The sequence below is a fragment of the Nylanderia fulva genome, unplaced genomic scaffold (genome assembly GCF_048542155.1).
Source record: "Nylanderia fulva isolate GAGA-0341 unplaced genomic scaffold, ASM4854215v1 Scaffold15, whole genome shotgun sequence".
Lineage (NCBI taxonomy): Eukaryota > Metazoa > Arthropoda > Insecta > Hymenoptera > Formicidae > Nylanderia > Nylanderia fulva.
The window spans coordinates 1,137,646-1,165,227 of record NW_028189730.1 but is presented as its reverse complement, the minus strand read 5'-3'; the positions used below and the strand labels follow the sequence as shown (position 1 = coordinate 1,165,227).

At 34.6% G+C, this 27,582-nt stretch overlaps 2 protein-coding genes across 2 annotated transcripts; one reads left to right on the top strand and one right to left on the bottom strand.

The window, feature by feature from the left end:
• Positions 1 to 2: 2 nt before the first annotated feature.
• On the bottom strand, positions 3 to 17,096 carry NFAT (nuclear factor of activated T cells 3). Its single transcript, XM_029308854.2, is given in 11 exon segments — positions 3 to 3,112; positions 3,115 to 3,475; positions 3,626 to 4,000; positions 4,273 to 4,628; positions 4,755 to 5,132; positions 5,264 to 5,836; positions 5,932 to 6,387; positions 6,494 to 7,006; positions 8,326 to 8,626; positions 9,620 to 9,951; positions 16,320 to 17,096. Coding segments are annotated over 11 exon segments (4,008 nt in total). The 5' UTR covers positions 16,456 to 17,096; the 3' UTR covers positions 3 to 2,885.
• A 6,669-nt stretch (positions 17,097 to 23,765) lies between these two features.
• Positions 23,766 to 26,417, top strand: LOC114935912 (E3 SUMO-protein ligase ZBED1-like). Its single transcript, XM_029308862.2, has 4 exons — positions 23,766 to 24,213; positions 24,317 to 24,415; positions 24,495 to 24,555; positions 24,726 to 26,417. Exons 3-4 carry the CDS (start codon positions 24,513 to 24,515, stop codon positions 26,207 to 26,209), a joined length of 1,527 nt encoding a protein of 508 aa, XP_029164695.2. The 5' UTR covers positions 23,766 to 24,213; positions 24,317 to 24,415; positions 24,495 to 24,512; the 3' UTR covers positions 26,210 to 26,417.
• Positions 26,418 to 27,582: the final 1,165 nt, after the last annotated feature.

Sequence of the window (27,582 nt, the reverse complement as noted above, 5' to 3'; positions counted from 1 at the left end):
TATATTGTGAAACATTTATTCAACTCACAGAAGTAAATAATGATACATCGTTAAGAATTTCTCTCTGTCCAAGTTAGGCTCATAGCTATTATCATTAATGTGCGCACAGCGAATAGAGTACACGTTTACGACAATTTCACAAGGTATATATCGCAAGCGGTACACAAGTTACCTTTTCTTTTTAGGCGAACCATTAGTCATCGCGTGCGACTACATATACATTACAACGGTCAATATAAAATATATATAATATATATAATATATATATATATATATGTATATATGCGTGTATATACTTGGCTATAATGTTGTTGTCGCGACACAATAAATGTTTCGTTATATTTTTCGTTATAAAATCTCTCATTTTATCTATTAGCTACATAAATCTTGGCGAATATTAGCACCTCTCGTCTTGAACATGCGGAGAACTACCCCCGAAAAATTCGATGTCGCGATATACAGGGGATATTACTAAAGTGCAGTATTGAAAATTATGGTATGAGAACTTAGGAAATCGGTGGTTCAAGAACTTTATAAGAAATCCAGGAATTTAATACAGAAATTCATATCTGATAATTTCATAATCGCGAATATAAATTTGAAATAGAGAGTTCAAAAATTGAAAATTTAATCATGTTTAAATCTAAGAGAAAATTTTAAATCTTTCAGAATTATTTTAAAATTATTAAAAACTTCAGAATCTGAAGATTTTATTAATAATTGTTGATCCATTTATATAATCCTGAAAGCTGAGAACTTATGAGAATTTATAAGAATCTAACAAATGATAAGAGAAGTATAGCAAGGGTTTTTTGTGACGCACTTTAGTTATATCCAGTATATAATAATTAATAATTACATGGACATGTATCCTTAATAAGCTCACTTTGTTACTTTTAAATTCACCCTCTACACTTTCTTTGGATAAACGTAAAAAATATATATTTTTATATATATAATATATATATATATTTGTATGTATGTATGTGTATATATATATATATATATATATATTATTTCAACATCACACACATAACATAATCTCTCTTTTTTTTTATACATGCACGTGCACGCGCGTACACACAATACTCTTTCACTCTGTCATTTTTATTCGTCTATCAACTCTAATGATAACATTAACGCAATTATGTTTAACTCTATTATCATAATCGATATACTAAATAACAAAAATGGAGAAGAAAACAAAAAAACGTTCATCGAACAATATACATACTCTACATTACAAAATATATACTTAGGATACATGCAAGACCACAGCGACGAGATGACCCATTCTTTCAATAAAATCAAATTGATAGTAATTTCAATAATGTCGCGCGGAGGATAAAATATGCAAATTATAATGTAGTTACACATATACTTTCGCCAGCTCTATTACATATTTCTTTTGATAATATTATTTTTCATTGATACTTTCGATTGATTTTTCAATTACTTTTATCGAGACCAAGATATTTTTTGATTAATTAATCTAAATGTTATCATTAAATTTCAATACAGTGTATGGGATATTCTTTTACAGAGTATGATATAATTGAATATTAATAAATTAATAATTAATTAATAAATATTAACTACATATTTAGAAGGAAAGCAAATTAGTTATCATTTATATATTTTTCTGTGAATTCTACCAATAAAAAAAGAGGATATAAAATATAAAAAATCAAGATAGAACTCAAGATAGTTTACAATAAAAAAAAAGATAGTTAGTGAAGAGACATTGGCGAAGATGAATAACAAATTGTTAAGATATAATTAACATTTATATAAAAAATAGAAAGAAAGGAGAGATGAAAGAGAAAAATATCCGATTTGTCACCCTTTTTTGAGGGCCCGTCTTATACTTAAACATTAATAGATTTTTATCTGTAATGAACTGCCGCTGTGGACTTGTAGCGTTTCTTTCTGGTAATCGCAGGAAGATCTGTATCTCCGAAAACTTTGGGTTTTTGAAAAATTTATTATACGATATACTTTGAAAAAATCAAAAAATCAATTCAGAGATCAAGTACTCTACAATCCATTATAAAAATTGCAAACGCGAGAATTGAACAATTTGTAACTTTTTCAGATATTAAAAATCTCAAAATGTTTATATGTTACAAATTTGAATTCCAAAGTTAACGAAGTACTTCGCTTTTTCTTCTCTAAAAGTAATCGTTATAACTGTAGCATAAAAACCATCGGCATCGGATCAAAGTGATGATCTTGAAGATCAATATCAATCTGAAGTCCAGAAACGTAAATGTCACAAAGATGTTGTTTAGCTATTTATGAAAGATGTTCTAATTATTCAAACATTTTTAAATCTTTGTATCTTACATTTAGCTAATTGTGACCATAACGAGCCTAAACTCTGTCTTAGTTTACATCAGTTCTTTATAATATGTATACTAATAAATTAGTACAATATGCATTAAAAGGACATGTCACATCTAATATGTATGCGTATCAAGTATATATGCATATCAAGCATATATACATATCAAGTATATATGCAACGCTATAAACATTTACATATTAGATTATATACGAAACATTTTAAAAGAATGCAAAAATATTTTTTTGCAAAAATTGTATTTTGGGTTTTCTAATAAACTTTGATGTAAACGCAGCTGAGTTAAACTCTTGGTTCACACTATTTTGGTTGGCATGTCAAAGACTGTGTTGGCTAAACTTCTATATTAATGTTGCAAACACTCTTCATATACAAAGCGACTACAGAGTTTTTAAAGAAACCTAAGACGGTATGTGTCTCTAGAGTTAAATGTAAGATACAAAGACAGATTTGAAACCTTCGCATTGTTCAGAAAGAAATTGAAGATAAATCACCTCTGCCTCTGGCGAGGAACACGGCAGTACTACATGAGAAATCCACTTTGCTCAAAGCAACTGGGATTGATGTAACTCAGAAGATCGTGATCCGACATCGAGGTGAGTTCTTGAGGTAGCATCCCATCCTCCGGCTTCCTGTTGACCGCAGTATTTGCAGCGGGATTGGGAATCGGAGCATTTACAGTTTGACGATTTGGAGTGACCGGAAGCGCGACCGGTGGTGATTTGCTGACCTGCTCGACGATGTTGTTTGCGCCGACGGAGATTTTGGCAAAATCACTTCCATCGTATTATTCATGAGTTGCGCGCTCTGTGTCGCTACGCTATTCAGAATGTTCTTTGTAGCGATGATCGCGTGAGCGGTGGTCGTCGTGATGGGACAATTGTTGATGATGTCCTTCGTAGCGTTAGTGATGACGTTGTTGATGGCTTGTTCAGCCGCGGTGGTTAAACGCTGTTGACAAGGTTCGTTGGCGGCTCCGCTTGCTAAAGCGGAACTAGCTTCCGCTACAAAGCCCGCGGGCTGACTCAACATGGAACTGATGTCTTGTTGAACCGCGTGCTGCATAGCCTGAGCTGCTTGGGCCTGCTGGACAGCTTGCTGCACTGCTTGAACCTGAAATATTTTTTGTTTAACGTCGATCGATCAATTTAATATAAAAACATTTTAATAATTAATGATTTTAATAAATTTGAACATTTACATTTCTCTAGATATACATTTATCTATATTTATAGTAAATTAAAGTTTATCAAAATTACTAACCTGCTGCACTACTTCTTGCGTTGCTTGTTGCACTGCTTGTTGTACTACTTCTTCAGTCGCCTGTTGCACTGCTTGCTGTACCATCTGAGCCACTTGAACTTGTTGCACTGCCTGCACTTGTTGCACTGCTTGTTGCACTACCTGAGCATGCTGCACCACTTGATGAACCACCTGTTGCTGAGCCTGTTGCACAGCTTGAACTGCCTGTTGCTGCACTTGGGCGACAACTTGTTCAACTTGCTGTTGGGCTTGTGCTACGACTTGTTCCACTTGGTGTACCTGCTGCTGCATCACAGCCACTTCTTGTTGCGTGAGCGTTTGCATCTGCTGTTGCATATGTTCTGCTGCAACCGCTGGTATCGTATTGCCAGCGACCTAAATATATAAAACAAAATTTATGCTTCTGTTTAAAGGATTTTATACTAAATTTTTAAAAAATATTGTCATATCAAGTTATTACCTGTGTTTTAAAAAATTCTATTCCAGATTCTAAATTTTCTTTCAACATTAGAAAAATTTTTAATTTTTCTACATTCTAAACTTTATTTTCCAACATTTAAAGCTTTCTAAGATTCTAACTTCTTCTTCTAATCTAATCTTTTATACCTTATCTAAATAAATGATACGCTTAAATAAGTAACATTTACCGTAGAATTCGAAGTGGCATTTGCTGCGTTGACTTGCGTGTCCGGTAACTGCGGTAACAATGCCGCATTAATAGTTGTTAGCAGATTCTCTCCTGTTTGTTCCACTGTCGTTGCAGGCGATACTGATGTCGCGCCTGCTGCCAACGGTTGCACTGTCTGTGACGGTATCAACTCCAGCAGCATCGATCCCTTCCCTGGGATCGGTGGACTAGTCCTAGTCTGCTGACCACTGCTGATTGCTTCGTGCTCAGCTGTCACATGGCTCAACAATGCAGTGGAATTGGGATTTACGGCGCGTAATGGAGATACCATCTGCTCAGCTGCGGAATTTACTAAAGCATTTACAGAAGTTTGTCCTGAAAAGAAGTAATGCAGTATATCAATACTTTACAATACTTTACATTGCTCTCAAATTTCTCAACAAAGAAATAAAAAAAGTTTTTAAATATCCAATTTTGTATCTATAAAATTCTTAAATATACCTGAGGTTGTCAATATTCCTGGAGGCGCTGCTGACTGCTGGGCGTTTCCTGAGATAATAGAAGCTCGCTGCTGCTGAATAGCAAACTCGTTTTCTGGGTTATCAGATTTTTCGCTTGTAGTCACAGAGGATTCGATGTGATTCAGATACTTTTCTACCACGTGACTGCTCGGCGCTGATAAAGACTGTGTCGCGGAAGCGCCAGTGAAACTCGACAACGTGCCAAAGTCTGGCTGATGATGATGTTTCATACGAAGATCGACCACGCCAGCACCTTGAAGAGCTGCTCCATTGGAACTGGTTTCCGTTGGTAAAACACCATTAGTATCCTTGAGATGATGAGGACTGAGAACCGCAACTTGATTTGGCTCATGCATGCCTACAATCAGCAAATGAAAAATATTTGAGTTAATTTAAGAAAACTAAGATTTAATCAAGTTTATATAATAGAAAATGTTATAATATATACTATATCCAACAAATAATCATTCCAATTATTGCTGCACCTACCTCCAAACGAAGTCGAATGATGTGCATTTACCATTGACAAGGGATTACGTATTAGATCCACCACTCCAAGAAGACCACTCACTGCCTCTCGTACAGGACTGTTGCCAGCGGTTGCGACAGCGACAGTCCTGATGATATCAGCTTGCGTAGGCGCGGCCTCTCTGGAGTTTTCGTTAACTAATTGCTGAAGGGGAGAGGTGACTGATGTCGGCCCATTCGTGGCCGTCGTCGGCGTTGGAATGCTCTGCATGCTGTTTTCGCTCAACATGCTATTCTCACTGTTCTCATCCAGTACTTCCGTCTTTAGGTTGTCTGGTAGGATTAACTGCAGATTTGACGAGGATCGTCGATTCATTAAAGAATTGGCCACAAGCACCGGGGGTGGCATCATAACGTCAGAGGGCGAATTCGAAGACTGCGAGGCCCACATCATTACGGGAATCACCGGTGTTCCTGCCGGTGGCGGACTAGGGTCATTCTTCAGAGTCTCTGCTGAAGAGGCGTTTTGTTGCGACTGAGTCGGAGGATTGGTTAAAAAACTCGCCGATCCTACAGCTGCTTGCGTTATTAGAGCTGAAATGAATAAAGATATATTATTTTTTCTGATTTATCAAAAACTATTAATCTAATGAATTAAGAAATCATTCAGATTTGATAACTAAACTTACTGCTGGATGCTACATCCGTGGTCAATGGCACCACGGTTGAGGATGAGACCAGGTTGGCGTCACCGTTCGCCAATGGAGGTGAAATAGACTCGAGTTTGCCGATAGATGGCTGCGGGGGTGTAGAAGAGGCAGTATAAAGAAAAGTATGCGGTTCACTCGTCTTTCCAGACGACACTGCATACAATTTTACGCTGACCGTCTCTGTAGGTGCTAGATCCTGTCTACGGTAACCCGGTACTACGCACACCAAGTGCGCCGGGTGTAAATACTCCTTATCTGGCAGTACGGTGCATTCCCAGTGCGGTTCCAGATTCGTCACATCATCACTATCCAGCTGAAAGACTATTCGGGTATCTTTTAGGAAATTTTTGCCCAGTATAATGAGTTCCAGTCCACCGGTGCACGGACAAGACGTCAGAGACTTTTTGCAGATCTCTGGAATTCCAGGTGGTTGAGCTGTAAACATAGAATTCATGTATCGTAATGTTTTTTTTCTTCTTCTTAATCTAATTATAATATGCCTACTTTTTTTAATAAAAAATTCATCATTTTTTCGACTTACTGCAGACTATCGGCTGCGAACAAACTTGGAGCGTCTCTGTGGTTCCATCAGCATGTGTGATAATCGTACGGAAGACCATGCGGCACCGTGTTGACTTCTTCTTACTTCTTCCCTGAAGTTGCCCAGCCTCCTGAGGGAATCTATGTTCCACGTCAACATTGCGTTCCTTCAGGATACCAACGCAATCGCAGGTGATATCCTTTGCAGGATCCATGTCAATCTCGATGACAATCGTACCGTCGATCTTCCGTTCGATGCAGGGTGTAGAATTTTTGCCGCTTACTCGACAAGCCTGATAGAACATGTGCGGCGCCACTCTACCCAGATCAGTGCCGATAAACACCTGCAAAGTTGTCGGTTTGTCATAGCCGATCAGTCGGACAATGGGAAAGCCATTTCCGCTACGGTCCTTTACTGCCCCCCTAGAACCTTCTGTCTGATAGCGAGCTCGGTGTTGTTGTTCAGGTTGGCAGACAATCTGTAGTTGAGTCTTACCATTGACGGAAATGTTGGCTGGCGATCAGAAAAACAGATCAGAATATCAGATTGAGATGCTGATTTGGGGAATGTAAAATACATAAGAAGTTAATTTATGGAAGATGCAGGTGTGTGAGTAAATAGAAAATGTTGAAGATTGTTGAGATCTTTTGTTAGCGGAATGTTTATTTTGGAGGGATGCCAAAGAAAACCATGTTGGAAGTAATCCAATCTAATACATTAGAAATAATACAAACATAACAAATTGATAGAAATTCTTGTTTGCATATTTAAGGACTTGGAAGACAAAGATGGATTTATTTGAAAAGTAAAGAAATGTTGATCTTTTCACAAATTATAAAATTGTAAAAATTTATATTTCAAAAATACTCGACGAATAAAATCTTTAGAAAAATTCAAAACCCATGTATAGAAAATTCTCTAAGCTCTAAAGATTCTATAAATCTCTATTTTTACAAATACGAAAAATTTAAAAATTTTAAATTAATTTATAAAAAATTTACATTATCATACATGAACTTATAATTGTAACCCTATTGATTTGATTCATTATTATAATGTTATCATGAACTATTTTTACTTAATTTTTTACGATAAAGCATGTTGCTCCATAATCCGTAGATTATAAATACTTTAATCGCCATATTTGTTTGACCTACATTTTTTGGTATCAAAAAACGGAATATCAAATTTCATGCTGTATTTGTATTGTCTTCTTTGCCTATACAAGAAGGAAAAAGAGAGCACTGGATTCCGAATCGAAGAAGATAGCTTATCGGCGCAAAAATAATTTCGTCGGAAATTTTACCGATGAGTTTGCTCTCGTTGCAAAACATCGAACGCGGACTTCTGCAGTGCAAAGTAACGAGTCGTTCGTCCCTTCTTTCGCTTTCTGGCAAGACAAACGTTTTCTCTCTTCCGAAACGACTAACTTTATGAGATGTAATAAAGTGCACAAGTCTTTCATTGGTGTTAACTCAGTCGAACATATACTTGGTATTGATAAGTAGAATTTTCAAGAGAACTCAAAGTGCGAAATTTTCGTACGCGATTGCATCAACCGTACAATAATAAAATCTGTCGTTTGTAAGAGAATGTTATATTATTTGTGTTGAAGTCATAGCTATAATAAGTAACCAAGTAATTTAATGGCTAAATGAGCTCTCAAGATTTTAAAAGACCTAGTAAATTCTTTCCCTCCCCAAAAAGATGATTCAATATCCTCAGTTTATTTCAGAAACTTGAATTTTGCATGCTGATCTTATCAATTTCTATCATATAGATAGAAAGATTAAAAATTAAAATGTATTCTACATATCTATCTGAAGACATACATAATTGTGAAGTGAGGGTGATAGGCCCCTGATGAGCGGTCGATGTCCTCTTAGTCAACACGCCCAAGGCAGGTCGAGGTCTTGTCACGCCTACGATTCTGCTCGCGGAACCATTTCCGGTTCTACTGCCGGATACACTTCCCAGATTGATCCCATTGGTTGTGCTTCTGGTTGTCAAGGACTTATTGTCAGGACTAGTTCCGGAAGCCACTTCTGGAAATGCGAAGTTTGCATCCTCGGATTCACACTTGATGTCCATTTTCCTCCTTTTTGAGTCCTCCTCGCCGACGCCGTTCCAAGGCTGATGAAATAAATTACAGTATTGATCGACTCATGACATAGATATATACAAAATGTCTCGTTAAATATTCGCTATCAAATTGAGTACATTAAATAATTAGTAGATAGGTTTATATAAAAGGGAGAAGTGCTAAAATACATAGAGTATAAAAAAATTAGCAATAGTTAATATCTTAATAAAAATTTCGTTAGTTTACTTTAATAACGTTTCAACATTTGGCAAAAACATTATAGAATAAGTACCATTGAACTAAAAATTAAAATTAAAAATTAAATGAATTTATGCATTAAATATCTTAATAATGCAATTCAGCGCTTTTATTTTTCGCTCGATGCCGTAAAAAAAGTTATTTCGAATGGTTAATACAAGAGGGACACCCCATGCGTGCGCGAGCGTCTATGTACTTAATTTAACGAATCAGAACTCGGTTGGGTTCAACTACCGTTCGAGCGGTCGGCGATCTCCGATGATGATATTGATGACGATCACGCGTACCCTCGTGAACACATTAAATAACTTCATCTGGCTTCTAACGACAAGGAGACTCAAGGCCGTAAGCCACCGTAGCAAGAATAAGTAAAGTGTGAAGCTTATATAGGAACCCGTCAACTCATTCTTTTTCTTCTTCTTTCAGCAAAGGAAAAAAAACAAAAAGAACCAATTATTTTAGATTCGATTAGTAACTCGCGAACAAATTCTTATCTACGGAGTATTTTGTTAGTTCCTCGAAATAATATTGTTTTTAACGAATATTATTTCCATCAAATATTATTTTCATTTATAATTTTTCGCGTAGCAAAAATATAAATAAAAAATTTAAAAGTAAATTTGTCCAAGAGTCTCTGAAACTTCTAGATATTTAATTTTATCATATCGAAATGTTATAGAACTCTATAGCCCATCAGTAAAGTTACATATAGCACAACTAGTAAGATTAATTGAATCGCTTGGTCGAGATTTAGAAATTTATTTGTCTTAGTCTCAGGTACTAACATTGACGTTGCTGAGGTGATGTTGACGTTCCTCGGAGCCGAGACCGGAATCGTTCGAGTTGTCGTCTTGCGTTGTACCCGTTCTAGATCCGTGATCATCCAAGCTCCTTATCGAAGTAACAAGAGCAACGCCACTCAAATTCGGGACTCTAGATTGTTTCTGTTGTTGTGGTCGTTGCTGTTGCTGTCGTTGTTGTTGCTGCTGCTGCTGCTGTCGCTGCTGATAGCTGACCGCTCTTCTAGTAGTGGAGTGAGCGCGATTATTTGTGGTTGCGGGGCTCTTCAAGATAGACGATGCGGTCACCGTCGATGATGTGCCACCTGCATTGCTACCTGTAAAATAAATACACTGAATTTTAATTTAATGCTAACCAGATCAAATTTATCGACTAGATAAACGTCAAACTTCTCTCACGTGGCATATATTAATACTGCATCATCTTTCTATCAATTGACAAATCTATAATATATTAGAAAAAGATTATTTTGACATGTAATCGTTTCTCTTGGAATAAGTCATGCGAGAACAATAGATACACTCAATTTAATTATAGAATAGAATCATTATGTCATTCATTTCGGTATCATTTTTAATCCGTCTATGAGACGAGATAAAGAGAACTTAAATGCCAAATGTAAATATAGATAAACAGGAAGTTAAATATGTAAAGAAATAGACAAATAGAATTGCGATCATTACAATGTAATGATTATTGTAAATCTCAAGATTTTTTTCTCAAAGTCGTCAGAATAAATTTCCTCCAACTTTTGTTAAAGTCGTATTTGCTCAAACTTCAAGATTTCAGCAAATTCTTCTCTTTCTATCTAGGATCCAGAAACATTAGAAAATCATACTTGCGAGAATATAATATACTGTTATATTGATCAATAAAATTATATATATCTCTGAATCTCTCCGCAGACTCTTTCATTAGCAATAAAACCGAATCCCGGACACGAATCACCATTCGACGCAACATTGATAGACCAACTCTCTCGATTTACACGTCGTGCATGAAGAGCCGGCGTGTGCATCATCGAGGAGCGATAAAGGGGGAAAAATACGAAACACACACGAGTTCCAGCGAAAGAGGGACAAAAAGACGGAGATGACGAGAGGGAGAGTGGAAGCGAGGGTAGGAGGTATAGAGCAATGTCGGACGGATCTATCTATAGACCACCTCGACTACTGGATGGGATAATTGCGTGGGGGTGAAGTTGCAATCGCGGACGCAACTGGTGGCGACGGGGTTCGATTCTTCATCCCTCTCTCTCCTTCCGCCTCGACGACCCATAGGGGGTGGGCATGTAATCGACGCATGCACACACGTGCATTACTTCTGCATCTGTGTGAACATCGAGGAAAATCACGGGACGATGTCAACGACCCGGCTCTCGGTTTCCAATCTCATCTCTCTCTCTTACTTTCTTTCCTTTTCCTTCTCTTTTCTCTAGTGTCGCTCTATTGCCATTATTGCCAATCATTACATTATGTTAAGCTGTAACAATTATTCTTTTTTCTCTCTCGCAAGCTATATCAAAAGTGTACACTCTTTTTTTCATTTATCGTAATCAACCCAAAATGTATCTATACTTCATAAACTAGCATTTAAACGTACATAAAGTACCTACAAATCCTTTATATCAATCCTTAATTTAGTTATAGTTTAGTTACAGGTTTAAAATATTCGTTATTTCTTCTTTCGAAAATTGCGTACACCGGTCGCAATCATCGGATGTTTCACAAATAACTGATGGCGCCATTCACTACAATAGCTGCATAATCAAGCGGCAATGTCATAAAGATAATAATCGCGAAGGTCTCGTGGCTAGAGTGACGCCCGATGGTTTTAATTATACCCTGGCAATCTCGCCATCGTCTCGATAAATAAACACGACGGAAGGCTCTGTACACCTGCGGTAGAGGTGAATGTATCTCTTTATCAGTCTCGTCTGTATGCGCGTGTCCACGTGGAAGGGTACCGCCAAGACGAATTAGGGCTCTTTCTGGTATTTGCGTCTTCTAGTCCCGCGTCCTCGAGCTAAACAGAAAAAAGGAAGGAGAGAAAGAGAGAAAGAATGTACCCTCGATAACAGGATCGATAAACATCGTTACTATTACACGGCAAACAGAGCACGAGCGCGCTAACTACGACGCCTCTCCTCTCGAGTCTCAAGGATATATCGTTACCAGGACGAATGGATGGATGGATGGAAGGAAGGACGAACGGATGGATCGATGCTCGGTCGATACTCGTCGTGGCCAGATGGTATTCGTTTCAGCAGACACAGACGCGCTAATTCGTCGATTACCGATGTTATCGGTCAATTTCTACGTTTCTGATCGAAATGTCGCAAGGAACGTATGTAGATGCGTGAAGGACGAAAAACGTCTCGAAGGCATTCTAATTCTATAACAGATCATTCTAGTTTTATTCCATAGATGATAGTTTTACGGATCATACGATAAGATCTTACAACAAATATGATGAAGAAGATGATGAGATGAATGAAGATAAATAATTGGATAAATGCTTGTTTTCCAAATAAACAGTAGAATTGTATTACAAATACTAGGCGAGAATATTCTATGATAAAATCACTTTGCAACCCACAATTAAGCTTATTTTTTGCCGAACATTATTTAATGAGAGAACTTTTTAGATCTAAAGATCTGAAGAGAATCATTTTTAGGATATATGCCTTGGATACTTTGAGGTTTTCTCGAGTTCTGACAAAATGGTTCTTTGCGTCTCACATGACAGTCTGTGTACACTTAATGGCATCTCTGATAGCCTACTTAAGTAGTCCAGATAAGGAGCCCAAGAGTCTCCAGAAGCTCCGCATTGCTATGCACCGGTACCGAAAGAAATATAAAGCACAGATATATAAATGCGATATATTTATTACTGTAGTATAAAAAATGTTAAGAATTTAACAAAAATTATAAAATTTAAGGACAGTGATACCTCAATATTTTGAAATAATACATCCTTAAAAATCGAAATAAAAAGATAACGAGAAGATTAAACCAAATCTTTGTATCAACAAGTTAAATTAAAGAAGCAAAATATGAAATAGAGATAAACAGTGAAAAAGAAAGTTCAAAATAAGAATATCACGAAACATTATTTTTAACGAAAGCGCATTGTAGTGTTTATAGCGCAAGAGAAGAAAGTAAAGAAGCGAGAAAATATTATCGATTATTGATGATTGATGATTGATCAGAAACGGTGTGTGAGGTTTATCGATATAAGAATATTGTGTATCTATTCGACGAAGTTCCGATAACGAGACACTGATTTCAATGATAGGCAGACACGGCCATATACATACAGTTCGGGCTCGCTCATGACGAAAAAGAGGACAGACAAGATCCTTGAATGATAACAGAAGCGTTACAGCTTGTTGATGAATTCCGATTTACGAACGTTGGAATTTTTGTCTCGATTAATATTCAAATTGTCGTGTGAATTCCAATGACTGTAATGGTGATTATATAGTATATATATGTGTCCGCGTCTTCTCTCTGTCAAAAATAAAAATGTTATCATTATCAACAAAAAAATTAATGTAATGACAAAATAACAGAAATTTATAAGAATATATAATATAATAGATTTAAATAAATCATTTTTTATTTTCCCCATTAAAAAACGACTAAAATAACATTTTCTGTAACTAATGTAACACGTTAATATAAAAATAATAATATTAATAATAATAATAAACTTTACATTATAAAACCATCAAAATGACGATTTAAAAATGAATAAATGTTAAATATCATGCTATATTTCTCTTTCGAAGATAGATTAGAATATCTAGCTTTGTTCTAATCATTTTGGTTGAATTATCTGTATCACTATATAAATATTAAATTATCGCATTTCATATTAATTTAAATAAGAAAGCAACTCCAGTGAAATAAAATCATCAATGTAAAATTGATTTAGAAAAAATTTTAAAGATTGCTTTGCTGAATTATTTTAAGATTAAATAAAAATAAATATCTAAATAATTTTTATTTTAAAACAAAAAGAGGGAGAAAAGATTTCTTTCAAAATTTAATTTTCTTTCTCTCTTTATAATTATATTTCTCTCTCTCTCTCTCTCTCTCTCTCTCTCTCTCTCTCTCTCTCTCTCTCTCTCTCTCTCTCTGTTTAATAATATTTTTTACATGTAATAATTATTGAAAGATATTAATATATTTTTTTACTATTACTATATATATTTACGTTATTATATATACTATATAATTTTCAACTTTTTTTAATAATCATATTTTTATCTCTATAAAATTTTATTATTATTATTATAATTATATGAGACAAATTTTTTGCTTTGATCCCACAAAAAACTGTTTAATATTTTTTCAAAGTTGTATGTCGATAATTAATTAGCAGTATATTACAAAATTGGAATAAGCATTCAGATACATTATAATTGCACACTAAATTGTTGTTGTTGATTGACTCGAAAAACCAGTTTGTTTGGTTTGGCCTAATCAAATTTATCAATCCGCCGCCAATTGAGTCAACTGTCGTATGTATTTGTGCGCGTGTATTTGTGTTAGCTCCATTATTCAACGAATTATAGGCGTTATTCAACTATGTATACAGCGCGCCTTTAACGAGCCACGTATGCGCGCATTCGTGTTTACATTTGATTTTAGCGATCGTTGAGACACCAGTATAGGCCAAAGACTTTTTTCTTTTTACTTTATATTATTTCAAGGAGATGATCACACCGATACAGAGCATTTCGAAACGTGACGCAATTATAAAGTTATAATGGATTTTCGAATCTGATTAACATTCTTAGAAAGAGAGCTAGAGAGAGAAACTTTGAGGTCTTAAATTCTGTTTCTAAAGAGTGAAGAGTTTCAAACATCTACGAATCACAGAATTAGCTAAATCATCAAATTTCTATAGATTTTTTTAGATTCCTGATTCTCCACAAATTTTATACTGCACTCTAGAAATACAATAATGTAGAATATTTTGGTGAATAAAGTTGGTTAATAAAAATAATAAATAATTTACCGTTTTTGAAAATGATCCTTCCCTGTCGTTCATTGCTCAATTGTCTTTTTTGAATCAATTTTAACTGAATGTGATCACCGTAATCAGTAATGGAATACATTCTGGCGTGCATTCCAACGAATAAACAGTGACAAGAATATTGATATGAATGCGTTAATGTTCGTCTCGCAAAAAAAAACGTGTCCCGTTGTGGAAATTAACTTTCGTTTCTCAAAATTCTCAACTTCCAACATTCTGAAACAATATAATCAATATGAAAATTATTAAAAAATAATATTCAAAAATTATCTTAAAAGTCATAATAAAAGACAACATGGAGAAAATATGTAAGAAAATATAATATTAATTCCAAATTATTAATTAACAGTCACCAGTATTCATTATAAATTATGGAAATAATCGACCAAACTAGCGATTTTACTTGTTAATTTGGTTGATTATTTCCATAATTTAAAATATAATAATGTATTTTTATTAGTCATTGAATTAATAATCGCCTAACACCGTCCAATTTGTTTCCAACATTTTGACATCCGCATCTCTCTCGACGTTGTATTTATCGCAAAAATTCAATTCCTTGTTCCTGATATCTTGTTCTCATATTTTATAGTGTCTCGAACCTCTTAGACGAACCCCGTATCAGAAATCGCGAAGGTTATCTGGAACCGTCTGCACCACAATCCTTTTCCCGCTGAACAGCCACGATATTAAAGCTCTGTATTTTCAACAATAATAATGCAGACGGGAGATAGTGCGGAAAAACATTCATCACAAGTTCATTGATCCCGCGTGCCGGTTTCATGCTTAAAGCCATAGAATACAAAGAGATAAATCTGTAGTCTGTTATATATTTTTTATAATACGTAAGCTGAAACTTTATTGTTAACAAGAAAAAGAGAAAAAAGAAGCAAGATACAAATTTTTATTACAATAGTTTCGTATATGATGAAAAAAGTAGATATCTACAGTCAAAAGTCTCACCTCCTCTATTCTAGAATCTTGTGGAAATCACTAGAATTCTTTCTCTATTCTATAATTCGCTCCTGCCTTGAATTCTGTTCTAATGGCATATGTGGAATAAGAATACCTTTCTAATCATGGAAGTAAAAAAATTTCTAGCTCAATGGCAACAAGTAAAAATAATTACAAATAAATCTTGGAGTTCGTTAACACACTTTAAATCTTGAAATCATCAGAGTGATCCTAGAATTTACCTTATTGTTAAACAAATTAGATAAAATAGATAAGATTAGAAAATCCCTCTAATCCTTAATGTGTCTAAACCGATATCTGCGTCAGGCAGTTTGAGATAAAACATTAAAAGCGACGAGAATATGAAGCAATACGAGAAAACCAAACGAAACTAGTTTAGTTTGATAAAACAAACTTAAACAAAATAAAGTAAAAAGTCTCTGCCTAGATTTTGCTCCAATAAATCCTACAAATATCAAAAAGAATGAATAAAGAGATGCGCCAGCTGCAACTTCCGAGGAATATTAGAATATTCACTAAAATAAATAAAAACATCAGTATTTTTTTCAATAAAATAATAGAAAATTAAGTCGAAAGATGTTTCTCCTTGGATGAGAAAAGACCAGAAAAGAAATACAATCGTATATAGTTCGACCATAAGTTTCTCAAACTTGTATAAATTACCATGACGATAATCCGTTAATGTAACGTTTACACAACTCGATTGTAAGAGCATGCCCAGATGATCGTTGACATGGTCCAAGGTCGCGCTGCTGCCCCTCCTTAGTTCCTGGCGCCTCTTCTCTAGATCGGGTGCCATTTAGGCTCCCCGAGAATCTACGACTCTTTTCGTGGCCACGTCGTCCTTGACGGAACAAAAAATCGCTCACGAATCACTAAATTTCAGCTCTTCAGATGATTTACTCGCGTCCGAAAAAAAACACGTTCCTTCTAAGGCCACTTTTGCTTCAAATAATGTTCGTACGTTACTTAACTTTTCACATGTATATGTGTGTAGATGTATATATAAGCCGTATCACTTATCTTTTAAAATGTCCCAAAGCCCACAAAGTTCCACCTCAACCTTAAACGACAATTAAATGGTTCGATCGCGTGTCATCGCGATTCGACTTCACTGATTACGAAATGTTTATATAAACAAGTTCAGCTTCTTGCCTTCGAAATCATCAGGCCCTAAGGCCCGCAGTCCGTGTTCTAGCGCGAAGTGTCAACTCCATATCAAATCGACACGTTCTACATCATTGCGAGTGTCGTTCAAATTTGTGGGAATACGAGAACGACGACGACGACGATGGGTGAGGTGCCATCCGAATAAAGCGAGGAAGCGATGCGAAGAACGCGACGCAGATATGTATATTTTGAAGGAACGAGAGAAGAACGCGGCCGGAACGCTAAGAAAGAACGACAAGGTACGACACGCGTCGCACGCAAGACTAACGCCTCGTCCGAGATCAGCGTGACCCGACAACGCAAGTAAATAAGCCCCCACCAGCCTCGAGGCACCATCATCGCGTATGTTGGACGACGGCGTCGTCGGCGATGGCGCGCCGCCGAAGGTGACCAATCAACAGGCGCTAATTAGCCGTCGAGTTATCGGTGGAGGCGCTTCGAGCTTGACTGAGCATCGGCACAAAATACACTTCTTTCATTTAATCTTGCAAGAGACGCCAATACGAATTTTCAATGATTTTTATCAATATAATTCAATTACCAAGATGGTATCAGTGTGGTACTCTCAAAGAATCACAACGTTTAAACATTTTCCTGAGCTACAACTCGAAGGAGAGAGACGGAGATGATTTCGCATTTAATTTGCATAGAGTTCTGAAAAAAAACCCTTTTTCCGGAAGGAAAAACATCTTACAATGCCTGACTGACGAAACTTTGATTATGCAACTCGGTGTAGCGTTCGGTTCCTTCAAGGTCGAGCGTCGCGCTCCTTTAAAGGACGATTAGGCACGAATGAAATGTACCGTCCTTCCTTTTGATTCGATTCGAGCCACTGCGTAATAATGTAATTTTCACCTGCATCATCTGTGCCTCTTCTTCCCCTCTGGAATCTTGGCGGAGTCCGGCGTGAGAGAATTCTGTTCCGTCACGGCGGACGACGATTAGATAATCGACACGAGCGTGATCGATTAAGTGCGCGGGCGCAAACGCGTCATGATCCTTGGCGTCGATCATGACGTCAAAGGTCGATTATAAGTTTACAATTTGCGAGCCAATTTACGGACCCGCGTAGCGATTTAATGCGAGATGCATCACGATAGCGCAGTTATTAATCCAGTTGGGTAATCCATTCTAATTGCTATTTATACGTGGATCCATAATTCCGCAGTTTCAGCGATCCGTAAATCCCCATCGCGGAGCGGCGTAACTACACAGATCCGTCAGAATGATACACTAAAAAAAATAGCATTTTTCAGTTAATGTCAAAGAAGATTTGATCGAAGAAAAGGAAATTTCCGTAAATATTAAAGCTGGACAAAGCATTTTCTTTGAGAATGCGAGTTTTTTACGTGGAAAGCCGCGCACGTTCCAAAGTTGACAGCTTTGTGTGTTGCTGCATTTTTGACGTTTAGAAAAATACGAAAAATTCTTTATCAAACCATCTTAAAAGTAACAGAATAATTACACTCGATATTTATATGAAAAGCTTGTAAATTATTTTAATTCGCGAGATATCAAGACATTATTGAATGTAAAAACTCGCTCATCAGGTTTTCCCTTTGTGCGATCTGCAATTTTGAGATTCACAAATATTTATACGTATTCCACATAAATCAGCCGACTTAATTTATCAATGATACATTTACATATCCGTCCTTTTACCTGTTTAGCTACGCCATATATAAACTCTGGATTTTTCCCGCTTTTTCTTCAATTAATAGTCATCCGTGGTTTTTCCATCGTGCGAAAACATCGCGAATATTAGCGATCTGCGCAGCGTGAAAACTTGCAAACATGACGGAGAGAGAGCTGTAGTGTATTTATTATTATTTATCGTTATTGTTATCTCGGTCGCCGCGGAAACATCGATCTAAAAAGCGCGCGAGAGCGCGAAAAATCAACGAGGCGGGAACGCAATTGAAGAAACGTTTATCTCGCCAGCGTTTCATTATCATCTTCCAGTTTCATTAGCATCTACAGAGTGTCCGGAAAATCAAAGTTTTCCTTCGAGCCGAAATAATGCATCTAGACTCTTACTTTGAGTTTGATAGATCATTTACCATTCGCAGAAAGAGAGAGAAAGACATAATCGTCAAATAACATCAAGTTTCATCAGAATTGACGCGTTAATTAAATGTATAAAGTTCACTGCTGTTATTAAATTTTTGTAAATTTGGTATATGTTGACAGATATTCATTAAATTACCTTGTTGATTGGATTAGAATTATATTAAACTGCCAGCTTCATTGAAACACAGCACAAAATCAATCTTTACGTAGGATTATGTTAGGTCAGGATTAATCAAACTGTTGCCATGACTTAGTGTAACTCGGTGTTGCCCGCGTTGGATAAAAAATTGCAGATAATAACGCGATAACAAATTCGATTAAAAATTGCAGATGATAACGTTAGATTATAAACTTTTAGTTATAATATATATCGACATTTTCTATTATTGTACATCTGCTATATATCTACCAAATCCTTTCACTCGCAAAGTTTGTGTTGTATAAGATATGTATTTTTTATTCCATTACATATTTAAATCTACGCAAACTCTAAAAACAAGTTATATAATTGCTTTTCAACCAAATCTCTCACAATCACTTCTCTATAAGAAAATATCTCGCACTAATCTTATGAATTTTGATCGAATCAGCTTTTCATATATTGTAACTTATGATAAGGCTTATAATAGCCTCAAAGCTAAATAATGGACAATTATTGAGTTACAGCCAGTCAAACAGCTCACAAAGTCCGATTTTTCATGTTTAACTGGCTGTAAATCGGTAAATATCCATTATTTAGCTTGAGGCTATTACATCTTTTGTTCAGCAGGTCATAAACTGCAACATATGAAAAAAATCAACTGATTTAACCGAAATCCATTTTACATACAATTTGGGCTGATCCCTCCTACGTCCTATACATTTTCATCGCACTTGCACAGAAGTAAGTCAACGAATGCAATAAAGTCCAATGTGCACGAGACGATCGCACATAACGACATGTTTGTTGCTTACTTTCCTCGTCCTTCTCATTCTTTTTCTCCTCTCTCTCTCTCTCTCTCTCTTTTTTTATACGCGTCTACCGTTCAATTACTCATTACATATACATACACACACACATATATATGTAACTATAAATGTATACCCACACCCACATAAAAAAGAAACTCCTACACGTTTACTGATAGCGCAGTAAACGTCTGTAAACTCGCTCGTCCTATTAGTCACGCTAGACAATTACCGGTCCGTCTCATAATGATGGGTCATATGAAAATCCTATGACGACGAGGACGATCAAATTTTTGCGAAAACTGAATGAGTGCGAATGAACGCTTCTCGGATATTTGTCACGTCATACACCGAGTACAATTTGTATATACAATTGTATCTCAATCAAAGAGATGCTCAAACGAGACTTCCTATGGCAACCATATCTTGTTTTCGATAATAAATATATATCTGACAGCATCAAAATATGATGAAGAAATAGAAATTATCATAAAGAAACTTAATCTCATCCAATACAAATATTACATTAAATTGTTCAAGATTATAGGGACAAGTATATCAGATACCACAAACATTTTGACAGTAAATAGAATTGATACTTTAGTAATATCACGTCGGTACAATGTCCGCGTGCGCGGGCGCGCATAAACGACGATTCTAATACGGCTCGTTGAACATGAATCTCGTCTACCACTGGACGATGACCCGTCTCTCGCTTATTTATCGTCGCGCTTTTACGGCTTAACTGTTATTTGGTGCTTACACTATGAGATATAGTCGACATACACGTACATACGCGTTGGTGCCTTCATATAGACTATAGACCGACATAGAATTTTGATGAAAACCGTTTTATATTAATTGGATTATTTAAGAAAAAAAATATATATATGTATATGTATTATTTATAAATTTTAACTATATTACAGAGTGTTGGAAAAAAGGTAAAATATTTTAAGGAGATTTAATATGTCCAAAAACAAGTCGAAAAGTCTTAATAAAAATCGAAATTTTTTTTATTTTTTATTATTTTATATATTCATGTGAACGTAAGTAAATTAAATTATATATAAGTTAACTTATATTAGATATTGCATAATATGGCTCATTAGCAGACTCATGTTTATTAATACTTTTTTAACTTATCTTGAGACATAATTAAATCCTCTTACAATATTTTATCTTTTTTGACACCTTGTAATGAATAAATTTAGAAATTAATTTTACATTTCGATAAAATTTTGTTTCGTCATAATTGAGTATTTATCTGACAATGAGTAATCTGATCATTGTGTATGTGTGTCATCATTGATTATATAATTATTCAACTATAATCAATGTATAAATTGTATATATATTATTAAAATTCAATTAATTTATTTGTTTTTCTCTTTTTCTCTATATATAAATTAATTCCTCAAAAAATGACAAAGATCCCATAAAACTAGCGTTTAAAAATTGTAGAATCTTTTTTCGTATTAGATAAAGTTCATTATATAATCAACTTAATTTGAAGAAATAATATCGTATTTAGTTATGCGCCACAACAATGTATGTCCACTGTAATATATAAAAATTGATCGGAATAAATTACGTCGAAACTACGCGTCTGCGTGCGATTCGATTAGGCGAAGAAAACATTCGAAGAGGAGGGAAGGACGGCGAGGTTTTTATTTCGTTACGGCCATGAGAACGAGATGAATACTGAATTGAGACGCGTTTTTGTGGACTCTTGGAACCTTATCTTTAGGTGGACGGCCTGCTATCATTGTGGTTTTCATAGAAAGACTGATAACGCACGTGACACAAACAACGTGAACACGAAGTCAGAACCTTCCTTATGCTCTTTACACAATCTCAGAATAATATGTTTGAATTATCACTGAAAAGTTTCAAGAATCTTTTCAGAATCGTTAAGAGACAGATTCTCTAGAGAAATTAAATTAAAGACAAACTTTTTTCTTGAAAAATTTGGAAGACGTTTGAAAATCAAGGAATATCCAAGCGTACTTTTACAAATTTATGAAGATCATTGAGTCTTCTTAGAATCCTTTTAGGAACGAAGCGCTCTAAGAAGCTCTGAAGATTTTTGAGAATCTTTAGAAGATTTAAGGCTCCTGGAATTGTGACGTTAGAGACGAGAAAGTACACGCTAAAAATTCTTAAATGTTATTTCAAAATAGACAAAATATTTCTATAAAACAGCACTTTAGATGGTTTTAGTACACTCTTAAAATACCTCGAAAATGATCTTTTTTCATTTATAATCAATCAAAAGTTGTAAAACGACTATAATATGAGGCCCAGTCCGTCTAATCTTTGCATATGCGCAGTCATTCCGCATGACAAAGTCTGATACCATTTTACGATTGTTAATTGACTGTTAAAGAAGAGAAGAATAGTTTTCAAGATATTTTAAAAGTCTCCTAAAGCTGACCATCCGATATAGCATTTTATCGAACTATATCTTTGCATTAAAAAATGGCATCTAAGAATTTGCAGCGTGCTTTCTCGCTTCTGATGTCACAATCTAACACGCGGCGAGGACCCAGAAGCCCTAAAATCTCTAAAAATATTTATCTGAGCGTCACTGATGAGTGTCGCGCTCGAAGACTATATCAACTATCAGATTTCGCGAACACGTGCGGTACGTGTAGCGTACCTTGATATCGTTCGCTGCGCCGTACATTCCTCAAATCACTCGCTGATGAATCCGTTTATCCAGCTGCTCGGTCAGCTGAGCACCGCTGAATTGTAAATCAGGTTTGTTACCTCGCTGGCCTCAAAAACAGTCAAGCTCAAACATTTCTTAGCCTCGATCTCTCAACCAATTAAGTATCCGCCGGTCGAATGTATGCCTGTTGAATAAAAAATGATGTTATGTAAATCCATCAAGTTCGGCTCACGCATACGTGACGCCGAATCGCGATGACTGTTGTCTTGGTCGGATCTACAGATATGTAGACTCGGCAAAACATGAAACTAGAGACGCAAAACCGTATATATATACCAAACTCTTTCCCCCTTTTTTATTATTAATTTCAATATAATTTCGTGTCATTATATATGTTTTTGTTGACGTTTCTTTTTTACAAAATAACGTGCAACTAAAAATTTGCATGTATATCAAAAAATATTTTTTTACATTATTTTTTTAAGATAATAATTAATTATCTTGGTAGAGAACAATAAACAAATGCATACATATCATAAAGAATTTAAAATCTCTCCTTTTTTCTCTCTCTCTCCAATATAAAAAAATCTAAAAAAGTATATCTTCCAAAAATCCAATCTATTTAATATTAAAATAATATAAAAGTCATTTTGATGCAATATCGATAATTTTAGAACTTGGATATTTTAAACTTTCAGACATTCCTGTCTTCGAGCATTTTATATATTGATATGTGAAAGGTGAGTATCAAATAGAAAGTAAAGGATCGATATTCCTCTATCTACATCATCCTCTTTTGGCACTTCGTTATTCAATATTACAACATATCCGTATGATATTTAGTAGAAAGTAGGTATCCTATTAGAAATTCTCATTATTAAACTGTTACATAGTACCAGACTACGTTTCTTCCAACATTAAATATTACAATTAAATATATAATTGCAATTTTTTTTTAATATTTATAAATATTATTACAATAAATAACAGTTATTCCATATTGATTAGATATTGATATCTCTGGGGCAAACAATTATTACATTAGAAAAATATTAATTTTACATATTGATATACAGAATCATATATTTAAATCATTTCGATTTATTGATGTTTCTGTGATATAATTCCTGTCTTCAATTTTGTATTGATATACATAATAATATATATATCGTTTTTGCGGCATTAAACGAAATATATCGATATATATCGATAAACTAAGGATATCGATATATGTCTGCGCACTGCGCATTACGCAGTCGATGAAATCATCCATACCGGTCCTTTGTTCATAATATTGGAGCCATATCACCTACCCTTTCGAGAACAGTACTATCTACGTGTGGATATTGTTCAAGCGATAGGACGATATAACGGAAGAAACAATTCATATCGATATCTTCATCAAAAAAAGACTTTCTGTGCCTTTGCCCTGTAAATGTCACATATAAAGAGACATTCTTTGCCTTTAAGTCCTAAAATGTCACATATTATGTGGAAGCACTTCAAGAAGGTGGACGAAAAAACTGTCTCCTGCAATTTGTGCCATAAGCACATACAGTTTCAAAACGTGTTATATAATAAACCAATTACGTTAATAGCCACCATGACGCGACATTATAGATCCCATAGAGCTTCTGAAGACAACAGTACATACAAGGTCAAAAGACCCAAAAAAGAGGCAAAGACAGAGAAAAGGTTTGTTGATGTTTCTTTTTTATTGATTTTTATAAATACTAATGTTTCATACACACATATATATGTATGTGTATGTTTAACAAGATTAAATCTTTTGTTACAGCCATTGGTCAACAGGTGGTAATCCTAATACTCCCCATGCTGATGCTGATACATTTCTAAAAAACCGAAGAAATGTTCCAAGAAAAAATTATAAGTCAAAGTACATACATTTTTTTTGTTGATTTATTATCTTTGATGCTTTGCGAATACGTTTAAATTTAATTTTTTTTATGTGTTAGGATGAACCTTTTGTAAAAATGGATAGACTACTTGCAATTCTTGAGAGGAAATCTAGTTCTAGTAAGATATATTCTTATATTGAAAATTCATTAATTAATAAATAAAATATGATATATAGCATAATAAAAAGATGATAAATATATATTAAATGATATCTAAATATTTCAGAATAAAAATACAAATGTTTAATCTCTCTTTTTTATGATTTTTACATAATTTCTTTCTTTCAGTTGATGATCACTATGCCAAGATAACGGATACTATTCTTTACTTCATGTGCATCCATTATCAATCATATAATATTATTCAATGCGAAAAATTTAAACATTTGATAAAAGAACTGATGCCTCATTACAAAATTCCTGATGAAGATGTAATTATAAGAAAATTAGATGAGAAATATGATAAGGAAAGTAAGATCTTCAAAAAAACACTGAATGAAACTTTACATGTCACTATCAGTATAGATTCCTGGTCTGAAGTAGCATCATTTGAAAGCTTCTTAAGTGTCACAGTGCATTTCATAGCAAGTGAAACAAGAAAATTGAAATCGAAAAATATTGAGATGATCAAATTATCTGAACAACACTCTGTCAATTGCATTGTACTTGCTCTTGAGAATATTCTGCTAAATTGGTGCATCGATATTGATAAAGTTGCAGCAGTTGTGACTAATGACGAATCTAATATAGTCAAGGCTGCTAAAAAGATTTTTCATCAGGACAAGCATATAATCTGTTTCGCTCACACTATCAATTTAGTGGCAGAAAACTTTGTGAAAAACTACGAAAGTCTCAGTAATATAATTAACAAAGCGAGATTGGTTGTAAAGTTTATAAAAAATAGCAATGATAACAAATTGCATTGCTGTCAAGTTGACTCTGGTATATCTAAAACTAAATTAAAGAATCTAGTTCTTGATGTCAACAATAAATGGGACAGCATGTTTTACATGTTGGAAGGATTTGTCGAATTATGGAACGATATCAATAATATCTTATTCAGAGAAGGGAGTTTAACTCCCGAGATGCCGACCGAAGCTGAAGTTATCGTATTGAAGGATTTCGTTGATTTATTGAAACCTCTGGCATTCATAGCGCGAGAATGTTTGACTGAAAATTATCTCATAATATCGAAGGTAATGCCACTTATTAATTGCGCCATAAATGAATACTTAAACATGGAACTAAAGACAGAGCTGTCGAAGAAGTTGAAAGAAAGCATTCTGACAGATTTACAAAGAAGCTTCGAGCATATCGAATTTACGGATTCAATAGCTATTGCTACCATACTGGATCCCCGCTTTAAGAACTTACATTTTCAGAATAAAAAGGCTGAAAACAATGCTATATATAAATTGTATGAAATGATACGCAAATTATCCCGTTTGTCTCATGAATCTAATACTGAACAGAAAGAAATCAAATACAATCTTTGGACTCATCATGAAGTTTTGGCGCTTAAACACGAAGACGAGTTATCTTCGTACCTAACTAGCAAAGTTTCCTCGAAGAACGACGATCCCTTAGAGAAATGGGAGAGTATGAAGACACAATATCCCTCATTGTACACAATAGCGCAAAAATACTTCTCAATCGTAAGCATATCAGTTCCAAGTGAAAGGTTGTTTTCGAAGACGATGATCCAATCGAGAAATCAATTAACCGAACCAAAAATATTAAACAAAATATCATTCTTGACTTCTACAGATTAAGAATATTGATTTTCATAAATCATGAAAATTAATTTAATGCATGTTATTATTAATGACGACGCTTTTACTAAAGCCAATTATCTATCCTATATATTTTATTATACTATTTCATCTAATTATATTCTATTTTTATGGCATATAAGAGAATATCCTTCTGTTACAAAAAATAATCCATTCTTTTATTTATTATATGACACTTATATGTTCTAATAATAAATTGTTTACGTATTTTATAATTATATTTTGCTTCTTTTATAAATAAATATTAATTAAGAATTTATTATTATTGGTTCCAAATCTCGAATAAACCTGTATAATCAATATGAATGATGTAATAAATTCAGTATATCTAAAAAAAGAAGTGTTGAGTTTCTTCTTCTAGAATCAAGTAGCGAAAGTGCTCACGAATAACTAAATCCTTATTCAGCTTCTGCGATGCTTTGCGACTCGCAGATGCCGCTCGAGATCGTTCAAGGAAGCAAATTGCTAAGACTGTGTAGATTGACGGTGATTGAGTCTCCATTGCAAAGGCCTTGGAGACGTTTAACGCGCCGGTATTCACAACAGTTGTTCTACAAAAAGTTTCTCTCGCCATTCGATTAGCTTCTTTGCGCGCATCAAGTATAAACAGTTCCTTGAAGGTTTTGAAACCCTCCATCTCTAATCTAATCTTGCAAAAAAGTCGAAGAACAAGCGAAAAGTATCAAAAAAGTCTTAATTTCCTTTTTTTATATCGTACTGGATAAAATTGTATAGTCGAGTTATTTAATTATTCAACATATGCATTAGCTATTAAATCTATCATTTAAGATTTATCAATTCTGTATAATACTAGTTACATATACGATCATGATAAATTTTAAACGGCAGATTTGAAAGATTATATGTTAATTTTTCTTCATTTTATAAATAGATGTTTGAGTGCAATTTTCTGCGAGAAAATAGATAAATTAAAGGAAATCAAAATTAATGTTGACTCTATATAATTCCAAGTTTAAATAATTCGATGCGGTTTACGATCGCTCATTAAGTGGCACTCGTTAACATTTACGGCGATGTCGATTTCATCGCTTAGAGATAACAAGCAAAAGCTTAATTCAAGCACTTGGAATTATTTATTCGATGCTCAAGTATTCATCGATAGTGATACGCAAATTTATTTGGTGCATACAACAGCTCGAATATATAGATGTCATACGATCACGTGGTTCTGAAGAGAAACCACGTGGTCACAGCTAATGCCGCAAGTAAGCTAACTTTTTATTAAGATATTTGTATTTATACTGCGCATTTCTTAAACAATATTTTAGCATATATGGTAATATTTGATATACAGGGTGTCCCATCAAAAGTGGCCACCCCCTTTTATCTTT

What these genes read in the sequence shown, in the direction of transcription:
- LOC114935912 (XM_029308862.2), top strand. Translation starts at nt 24,513, where the DNA reads ATGGATAGACTACTTGCAATTCTTGAGAGGAAATCTAGTTCTA. An exon ending in TGAGAGGAAATCTAGTTCTA is followed by an intron (nt 24,556 to 24,725) that starts GTAAGATATATT and finishes TCTTTCTTTCAG; the next exon opens with TTGATGATCACTATGCCAAG.